Source organism: Physeter macrocephalus, chromosome 9 (genome assembly GCF_002837175.3).
Source record: "Physeter macrocephalus isolate SW-GA chromosome 9, ASM283717v5, whole genome shotgun sequence".
NCBI lineage: Eukaryota > Metazoa > Chordata > Mammalia > Artiodactyla > Physeteridae > Physeter > Physeter macrocephalus.
The window spans coordinates 9590502-9601357 of NC_041222.1; the positions used below are offsets into that span (position 1 = coordinate 9590502).

General features: G+C 45.7%; 1 protein-coding gene across 1 annotated transcript in view; it reads right to left on the reverse strand.

The window, feature by feature from the left end:
- Positions 1–10856, reverse strand: part of PAPPA (pappalysin 1) — a 267788-nt gene that overhangs the window by 194247 nt on the left and 62685 nt on the right. Inside the window, exon 5 of the mRNA XM_024126382.2 lies at positions 3657–3849. Coding sequence (XP_023982150.1) covers positions 3657–3849 — 193 coding nt within the window. The remainder of the gene's footprint in view (positions 1–3656; positions 3850–10856) is intronic.

Below are 10856 nucleotides of genomic sequence, written 5' to 3' on the forward strand. Positions count from 1 at the left end.
ACAGACAGACACACACACACACACACACACACACACACACACACACACTGAAATCACAGAAACACAGGATGCTAACACTGGAAGAGATCACCTTTCTTACCCAGGTTCCATGAGAATCAAAGTTTAAAGCTCCAAATCTGTGCTGTCTAATACAGCAGCCCCTAATCACACGTGGCTATTTAAATTTAAATGAATTAAAATTAAATAAATGTAGAATTCACTTCAGTTCCTCATTTAAACTTGTCACATTTCAATTGCTCCACAGCCACAGTTGACTAATGGCTACCATACTGGACTCTGCAGAACATTCTACTGAACAGTGCTTCTCTAAGGCATCCACTATACATAATGAATTAACCTCTCTCCTATGCATCTAAAATGGTACTAGTTATGTACCATGCTTAGGAGAACTGAGAAAACAGTTACTCAAGTCATTTTCTGTGTTCTGAGATTTGGAAAAGGAACCTTGGTTGAGCAAGGCTAGATCCCCTTGAGCTTATAGATCAGAAAAGTGAGGCTGAAGAGGAAGAAGAAATGGATGAGGTTGCAAAGACTTCAGACCCAGGTCTCTTGGTCCCCGGTCCAGCATTCTTTCCAATACACCACAGCCCACCGTTCAGAAAAATGCAACCATCTAGTCAACACATGTTTGCAAGACAGATAAAAATAAAGGAGTTAAAAAAGCCAGGGGTGGCCTTGAATTATTTATTCAGTTGCCCATGTGTGAGGACACAGGCTGTGGGAGGATCTGAATATGTTTTTTTAAGGAAAACCCTTGTATTCTCTTAGACCACAGATGTGAGGGACAGCAGGAGGACATGAGGATGGCCAGGGGCGAGAGGTTGGCATTGATGAATGTAGTGGAAAACACCAGAGATTTTGCAGGGAAAGAGAACTCTTCAAGTAGCTCAACAGCTCTGGAAAACTGTACAAGAAGGGAGCTCGTATTTCCTGAACATAGAGCGTGTGATGCTAGGCATAGCACAGAGGTCATCTTGTTGAATTCCCCACAAAAGCCAGGTGAAGTGAGCCTGGTTAGAACCTTTTATGGAATAAGACTCAGAGGGCCAGAGAGGATCAGAGAAGGGAGATGACTTGCCCAAGGTCCCATAGGCTGGGAGTGGTGAAGCTGAGACTGGAACACAGACAACTTAACATCAAAGCTCGTGCACTTTGTACTAAGCCAATTTCCACCAGTATGAACTCCGTGTGTATGGGACAGTGATAGTTCCATTCCTTTACAACAATTTATTGAACTTTTGGACCTACTTCCTTTAGCCATAGACTATGGTCTACATAGCTGTTAACCCTAATTAGACATGTTTCTAAAATGTCAGTTTTAATTTAACAGATGATAACTCCGTTGTGAAATCTTAGACTGAACAGAATAGCTATTGTATGAGCCTCAAGTACCAACTGACTATAGGTTATTAAAAACATATTGATTGAAGCTGAGGGTACTATGTAATAGAGACATATCTCATTACACAACAATTAACCCTCCAATAGGTTTCCAACAATCAGATGGTATTTATTTAATGGACAAAAACTGCTTTATGAAATACAAATTGAATACATACACAGGAAGCTTCATTTACAAAACTTGCATTTTTAAGTGGAATCGAGGCCAAGCCTTGACCAAAAGTCTGATACTCCTCATTGCCACAGAAAAAATAAATAAATCTATGGGCTGCTGGAAAGCCTGCTCTGAAGTGTCACATGAGGTTTCCCAACCCCAGCTCTAAGCTCCCAGTGAGGATGGCTGGGGAAGAGGAAGGGGGGTTTCTACAGAGGACCTAGGGAGCGCATTTCCTTTCCCCGTGATCACATCCATCCAGCTGTCAAATGAAGGTTCTAGATTCAGGGGCTGATAGTAGTGTGGAAAATTGGAGCCCGAATTTAATGTGATGCCATGATCTAATATATTTTTCACACACACACACGCACATGCACGCACACACGTATACACCCATACTTGTGAGGGCTCCTTGCCACATTCTGTGGCCTTTTTTGAGGGGAGGGGTAACACCTCCTTCATAATTCAAGGTTTGGAAAGACTTAATGAAAGAACATGAGAGCCTCAGATGAGACACTGCAAAATGTGAGTCGAAGCCCAGCTCCCAGCACCTGCTATGGGCTTTTGGTCAAATCTCTCCACCTCTTTGTGTGTCAGTCCCTACCTCATCTGGCAAATGCAGACGTTGATTCCCCTCTTATAGAATTACTGGAAGGATTAAATGAGACTGTATAGAAAGCATTTAGTACAGAATCCAGTGCAGAGTAAGCACCTGATAAACGGTGACAACCACAACCATAGAGTAATAATTAATCATTAGCTGGTTATTATTTCCACCATCATCAGTGTTGTATCATCATTATTGGATAAAACATCTCCAAGAAGGGCTGGAAGGGGGGCAATATACTAATCTACCCTAAATTATAGCCAAGTTGCAACCAAAATAGAGGTCAACATCGCAGTACGTTTCATGACCCTTTAAAATCCCCTAAAGCTTGAGCTCCTCAGGGAGTCCTGATGCTGAAAGGCAGCATAAGAAACCGTTTGATGCAGGTTTCCACCTTCAGGCCATGGAGGCATCATTAGACCCACTTTTCAGCTGAGAATAAGACTCAGGGAGGGAAAGTGACTTGCCCAGGGCCATACCACTAGTGAGTGGCAGACAGGAGCTGAACTGAGGTATCTTGTGCCTCAGTTTATCATCCTCTGATCTTCTAAAAATTCTACCTTCAGTTCTATAAAACAACACTAGGCACAGGCACAGACTCTAATTATACAAAAATATATGTGGGACTTCCCTGGTGGCGCAGTGGTTAAGAATCCACCTGTCAATGCAGGGGACACGGGTTCGATCCCTGGTCCGGGAAGATCCCACATGCCGCGGAGCAACTAAGTCCGTGCGCCACGACGACTGAGCCTGCGCTCTAGAGCCCGCGAGACACAACTACCGAGCCTGCGTGCCACAACTACTGAAGCCCATGTGCCTAGAGCCCGTGCTCCACAACAAGAGAAGCCACCGCAATGAGAAGCCCACACATCGCAACGAAGAGTAGCCCCTGCTCGCCGCAATTAGGGAAAGCCCATGCAGCAACGAAGACCCAACGCAGCCAAAAAAAAAAAAAAAAAATCAGTGTTGAGCCCTGCTCAGCTTAATGCTGATTCAAGAGAAAGCTAAAAGCCTTTAAAAAAAAAAAAATATATATATATATATGCCTGTGTATTCATGTTTAATGTACCCTTCATATACTATACGTATAGGAAGGTGTTGGCCCATTATCTAGAGGCAACTTCAACTCCTGAGCTCACGGAGATGAGACCAGTACCTCCATCGCAGAGGAGGTTCTGGCAACAGAGGTTTCCATGTTTTTAATAATAAAATGAAGCTAAATATTCACCACTTAAAATATGCATCATTACTCATTAATTTCTGTTAGCAATCATTCACGTATTCCCTGACCCCCAAATCTACATCGTGCCTCTATGGACCAGTCACTGTGCTAGTCGTTGCGGGCACTCGTTAAACAAGATCAAGAACGAAAAACACAGCGAAATCCCTCTCCGAGGCTGCTTCCCTTCCAAGTCTCCCTCTTCTTGGCAGGAGAGAGAGAAGGGGCATCAACACTTCACAGGCCACACTCACCTTTCAAAGAAGTGGCCGTCGATGGGCGGGAACCACTCCAGCATCACGGAGTCGGTCGTGTGGCCCACGATCTGGGGGGCAAGGGCGACAGGCGCCGGCTTCCTGGAGGGCTGCCAGCTCTGGTACACCAGGTCCAGGTAACAGTGCATTCTGGCGACTTGATTGGGCGTGAAGGAGTCAGTGCAGTCGTCATCTGCAAGCGAGCAGAGGGAGAGATAAGAACCTCGCTGCACGGGCGGGCAGGCAAGAGAATGATGATGTCTCCTGGTGGACCGAGAGCCAGCACCCCAGCCCCTGCCAACTCAGAGCTGGCCTCTTCCAGTGCTCAAGAGTTAATGGTCTGTGAACAAATTAGTGCAGTCATCACTTCTGGAGACAGGTGAGAGGGAACAGGAGGAAAGGGAGGGAGGATAGAACTGAAAAGGCACGTCTGAGCCTGGAGAGGGAGGTCATGGATGAGGACAAGGGCAAGACAAGCTGCTTTCCACGGGGCCCAAATCCAGTGGTCAGTAAGTCACACATTCCCTTATCCGCTCCCTGCCCACCAATCATTCAACCTCTCTCACTCATCCACTCATTTTCTTCTGTATTCACTCATTCACCCACTCACTCCTTCTCTTATGCACTCCCTTGTTCCTTCACTCACGCCTTCCCATTCCTTCATCCACTCATTCATTAATTGTGCTATTTACTGATGCAGTGATACTGGCCTTCAAACAAGCTTTCTGAGCATCGATTCCATAGTCTCTGCTCTAAGCCAAGGGCCAAGGAAACGTAAAACATTCCCGCCCTCAAGGAGCTACCTGCCTAGTAATAGAGTGAAGGTCAGTTCGCTGTGTGGGTCAAGGTGGTTATAAGGCTGTTCAGGTCTGTGACACTGACTACTGATGAAGAGGAGTCGGCATGTTGAGGAAGGCGGATGAACCGGAGAGGTTTCTGGAGGTGGAACTGGAGGTCAACCAGGTTGCACAGCTAAGACTGAGAAAGAAAGCTGAGGCATGGCGGGAGGGGGAGCTCAGGTCTGCAGAGCCGAGGTGTCCTATGCAGCAAGCACAGGCCAGGAGTCAGGCAGACGCAGAAGCGGTCCAGGCTCAGTGTCCGCGGCGGGAATACAAGGACAATGACGGCTTCGGCACAGTGCCATCACCGGGAAGTTCCCAGGTACGGGGCACTGCGCTTTGGACACGTATCGCCCTCTCACTCGTTTTGGAGTAAATACTGTGATTTCTGCATTGTACAGAGGAGGAAATTGAGGCTGAGAGAGGTGTACCTGCTTTTTAAAGAGCACAGAGCTAGGGGCAGATCTGAGATTCGAACCCAGGCAGTCTGGAGTCCAAGGCCACGTTTCTAAATCAATATGAGAACTTCTTTCTGAGGGTACATGAGACCTTGTCTGGGCAAAGTATCCTGCAGGTGCTTGATAAACAGGAGTTGAGCCTGAGTCTGAGGGGGCTGGAATACAATCTCTTAATGTCTTTAGATCTAACGACGACCTTCAATTCTAGACTCTCTTTTCTAGGATGCGGAACGAAGGCCACGACCCGAGACTTACCCACACCCGCCCCCAACCCCCCACCCCAAGGAAGAAGCTGAACTCCCATCTCTCCCTCCAACAGCTTTATTCAGCTGCCCCAGGGGCAGAGCAAGGCGCTGTTTTGGCTTGGTTTCCAAAAACACCGCTTCCCAGAGGTGTCCGCCTGGTCAGGGTTTCCGCAGCTGGGCCCCAGACGGAGAAGCATGGGCATCGCCAGATCTTAAAACAAACCCGCCACTGGGAATCCCGCAGCATAAACTCACTTCCCCTTATCAAACAAACAGAAAATAACTTTGGGCAGGTGCTGGGCAGTTGGACATGACCTTGAGAATCCAGCTTTGAGAAGGGACGGGGTACAAGGAGGTTATACACAGAAGCTGCCTCCGATCCCCTTAGCAATTTTTGACAGTCTCCTTTCCAGCACCCTGGGGAAGTCTTTCATACATCGCGTGTCCTTTGGAAAACACTGTAAAAGAGTGACTAGTTACACAAATCACTCTCAAGCCCAGATACCCCCAAGTAAATACTTGGATACCAAACGTTCTATGGGTCCCCACTGCCTGGAGAATAGAGTCCAAGTGCGCTTGATGGTCTAAGAAGGGTTAGATCATCAGGTGCCTTTTCCTTTGTTACTATGAACTTTGCACTTCATCCTGAAAGCTTTGGAAAAGCCACCGGATAGGTTACAGGCAGGAGAAGGACATGATGGCTAAGGAAGTAGGGGTTCTGTAGTTAGATTCATGCATGAGGAACCTGGAGTCAGGAATCTGGAGTCAAATGATTTTATGCCCTCAGTGCTTCGGTTTCCCCATCTGTAAAGCGGAGATGATGATGATAACTAGAGTGCTTATGTCAGAACACTGCTGAGGGTTACGGAAAGTGCAACATCAAGAGGTATGACCAATGCTCAGTGAACGCTCACTACCTCGGGACCGGGAGAGTGCCTGTGTGTGTACGCACATGCATACGCACTAAGGTGGGTGAGTGCTGGAAAACTGGAAGCAGGAGAAAATAACAGAATGTAAAATATGCATTGTCTTTGATCTCACAACATCCCATTTACGAATTCGACAGATTGATACTCATGAACAAACACGAGGGAAAACATATGTACAAGGATGTCTTTTGAAGCATCATTTACATTAGTAAAAATACTAGAAATAACACATCCATCTGTCAATAGAGGGATGACTCTGTACCTTGAGGCACATGCACAGAAGAGAATTCTAATCGGTCATTGCCAAAACAAGGAAGTAACTTTAAAACTCAGGTCCCTTGTGTGTAAATTGGGGACATTTAAATCAATCCCACTACTTAGAGTTGTGGCGTGGACTCCATGAGCTGGAAAGTATAAAGCATTTATCAAGATGAATGAAGAAGAAAAACTGCAATTTTCTTCCTCTCTACATTCTGATTTGTTTGCTTTTCTTCCCCCAAAGAAGCATATTTTCCTTTTATAACTTAAACATCAGCCGTTCCCATGTCTGTCAATAAAAAAAGTTTGAAAAATGGATAGGTGATAGAACCTGGTAGGAGAACAAAACCGTATCTGAACTTTAAAGCTGAAGTCGGAAAATGTCCCTCCCAGGGTAGATCGCTTAGAGACTGAACTGCTACCAGAATCCTGGGTGAGGTAAGGGTTTCTGTTCATCATAAAGGCTCTGCCTCAATTAGCTAACGTCTCGGGTCAGGCCCTCTTAGCTTTCTGCCATCACAGGTTTTCCCTCCTGATATCCGTGGCCACTTGATCCTGGTCTCTAGGACTAGCCAACCCATCTAGTTCTTCTGTCCCCACGTTGCCCCCAGGCAGAAAGGACTCTGGGGGGATTTCAGTATTCTGGGGGCCTGCACCAGTCCCCCCCATGCTGTTGAAGTTGTGCCCTGAGTTTTCCAATCAAACTCTGTTCTCAAGAACAATTTCCATCCGTAGCTGGAAGGGCACAGAGCATGGAGGTTCAGGGCCTCCACACTCCCTGTGGAGCCTTGGGCACAATGCTAACCCCTGACAGCTTCATTTCTACCCGCTGTAAAATAAGGAATCATGTTGTTAACTGCTTCCTACAGCTGATGAAAGCATTTAACAAGCTAACCCATTTCTAGAGCGTGAATAACCGAGTTGCCCTTTGTAAAAGTCTCTGCCTTTCTGTTGTTTTAAAAATAATGATAATAATAGCAATAAGTGATTATATTCACTGTAGGGCCTTTGGAATGTGCTAAGAATATTGCAAAGAAATAAACGTTACCATAAACATTACCTGGAGATAATACAAGTAATATCTAGCACACACATATATGTATGTGTAGATGGATGTGAATATCTACAGTGAATTTCTGAAATTCTTATCATCACAAACATCATATATATACTTGTGATGATATATGATATATATTCCAGGTCTTACACTATACATTAGGCCCTGGGCTGTTTTCCCGCTAAACAGTGAACAAATAATCCTACTAACTGTCACTTATTGAGCACGAGTTATAGTACCAAGGACAGATCTAAAGCCTTCACCTGTACAATCACACCTACTGTCATGCAAGGTAAGGGTGATTAACCTCCATGGTATGGATGAAATAACAGGCCCAGAGAGAAGTAACTTGCCTGAGGTCAAAGGTTAGCACACAGAGGATTCAAGTTGGTCCCCGCACGCCACACGTCACACTCTCAACCACTATGTTACTCTGCTTTGGGCCCCTCAACCATCTGCTACGCATCTTCAGTGATCACATAATGTTCTGTCATACAGGCACCCTGTGATTTACTTCAGCAACCCATTCTCTTTGGACTTGTAGGAAGCTTCTATTTTTTCACACGTATAAAAGCACTTCTTTTCTATGCCTGGCAGACAGTAAATGCCTAATTCACATTTGGAGAATAAACATTGCTAAGAACAGTTTTAGGACTAAATCTTTAAACACATCAACTGATTTATTTCCTTAGGATATAATTCTTAGAGGTGGGACTGCTGGGTCAAAAACGGATGTGCATATTAAAAGAGACACACAGAATAATGGAGACAAGGCACTTGCTCCCAAAGGCTGGGGAAGGCCTGGTTTCCACACTCTTGAGGAGGCAAGGCCTGGAGGGTCCTCTCGGTTGGCTCCCTATGGCCTATTACCTTCAGGAAGTAAAATCTGAGCTGCTGCCCTTCTATCTGCCCGGGGATTATCCAACAGCTCAACGTGACCGCACTCACCCGGTGCTCGACCTGGCTTCCCCCATCACCTGCCTGGTGTCTGCTTAATCTGAGCAGTTGGGACTCTCTTAAACTTCCCCAGTATCAGAAAGGGAGCCAAATAATTTTTGCTTAAATGCAGGTTCTGCGATAGAAGGCACGCCTTGTTTTTGCTGTGTGACCCTGGGGAAGTGACTTAAACTCCCTAGGCCACACTTTCTGCATCTGTAAAATGGGTGCAATAGTAATAGCACTTACTGCATTGGGTTATTTTGAGGATTCAATGAGACAAGCCTAAGAAGTGTTTCCCACAGTGTCTGGCATGCCACGGGTACTTGGTAACTTCTGTAGACCTGCCACCAGCCATGTTCAATTAATTAAAATTACTTAGGACTAACAATTCAGTTCCTCAGTCTCACTTGCCGTGCTTCAAGTGCTCAATAGCCACAAGCGGCTAACGGCTACCGTACAGGGCAGCACAGACACAGAACACATACAGCTTCGCAGAAAGTTGGAGGACCCAGGAAGGAAGGAACTCAGAGCAGCTGAGCCGGCAAGGTCTCCACCCTCTTGCCTTGACTGCAAACCCCCTGTGCATTGCTCTCCCCAGCCCTGAGAACCCGATCCTGGTCTGCATTTTGAATTTCATCCAGCTGCTTTTGTCACCTCATCTATCAGAGATCCTAAGGAAAACAAACATTTCAAAGTTCGTGGTTGCCTTGAATATGCTTTTGCGGGTGTAAGTTTGTTATCGTAGCTCAGTGAATTAGTTCTGCTGTTAATGGGTCACTGAGCTGAGGGGTTCCTTTAAAAAAACAACATTAAATCAATCACCCTTTAGATCTGTACAAAGGGGAACAAAAAAAGATTTAGTTTATGGGGGTCTGGTAGCTAGTGGCAGCTCCTGACCCCTAAGAGGCCGGCAAACTTCCAAACTCATGTTATTGTTTATTTTCCATGTGCATTGAGCTGGCCAAGGAAAGGTGCTATAGAAATGGAACGTAAGCAGGGCTCTGCGAGAGGACAGGGCACCGGATGTGAGATGCAGGCTTGGCTGGGAATGGGAGCCCAGTAGGAATCTGCTTTTGAGGAAATACCCAGTACTCGGGTCTTTTTTAGAGAACCAAACCTAAGGACCGTTTACGGTGCCAAGGGTGGGTACTGACCCTTCAAGAGACCTCAGGTGTGAACTGTAGGAACCTTAAACTGGAGAGGCCCCCAGAGGTCATCACCCCAAATGGGAAACCAGGAAGACCCACGGGCAATCATCGAATTCATTGGGTTTCAGGAGGGAAATCCTTTCTTCAAATGCAACCTGAGGCAAAACTCCAAAAGAAATGGAAAACTGTTGGAAGGGGGCTCCCCTGGTTCAAGCAGAGATGGAGGCCTAGAGTCACACAGCCACTCAGGGCAGCTCCCCGAAGCATCTCTGTGGGACAGAGCTCAAAAGCCACCCCAAATGCTCAATATCCCACTCAGCCATCAGCTAGGTCTCATTTGAAGAGAGGCATGAGAGTCAACGAGAAAAAAAAATACTTGGAGTCACCAAAATATACAAGCAGCTCATGCAGCTCAATATTAAAAAAACAAACAACCCAATCCAAAAATGGGCAGAAGACCTAAATAGACATTTCTCCAAAGAAGATATACAGAAAGTCAGAAAGAGAAAAACAAATATCGTATATTAACGCATATATGTGGAACCTAGAAAAATGGTACAGATGAACCGGTTTGCAGGGCAGAAATTGAGACACAGATGTAGAGAACAAACGTATGGACACCAAGCGGGGAAGGCAGCGGGGGTGGGGGTGGGGGTGTGATGAATTGGGCGATTGGGATTCACATGTATTCACTGATGTGTATAAAATTGATGACTAATAAGGACCTGCTGTATAAAAAATATAAATAAAATAAAATTCAAAAATTAAAAAAAAAAATCAACAAACAATAAATGCTGGAGAGGGTGTGGAGAAAAGGGAACCTTCTTGCACTAAAAACTAAAAATAGAACTACCATACGACCCAGCAATCCTACTACTGGGCATATACCCTGAGAAAAACATAATTCAAAAAGAGTCAGGTACCACAGTGTTCGTTGCAACTCTATTTAACAATAGCCAGGGGCTTCCCTGGTGGCACAGTGGTTGAGAGTCCGCCTGCCGATGCAGGGGACACGGGTTCGTGCCCCGGTCCGGAAAGATCCCACATGCCGCGGAGCGGCTGGGCCCGTGAGCCATGGCCGCTGAGCCCGCGCGTCCAGAGCCTGTGCTCCGCAACCGGAGAGCCCACGGCAGTGAAAGGCCCGTGTACAGCAAAAAAAAAATAAAATAAAATAAAAAATAAAAAAATAAAAAAACAATAGTCAGGACATGGAAGCAGCCTAAGTGTCCATCGACAGATGAATGGATAAAGAAGATATGGCACATATATACAATGGAATATTACTCAGCCATAAAAAAGAAACGAAACTGAGTTATTTGTAGTGAGG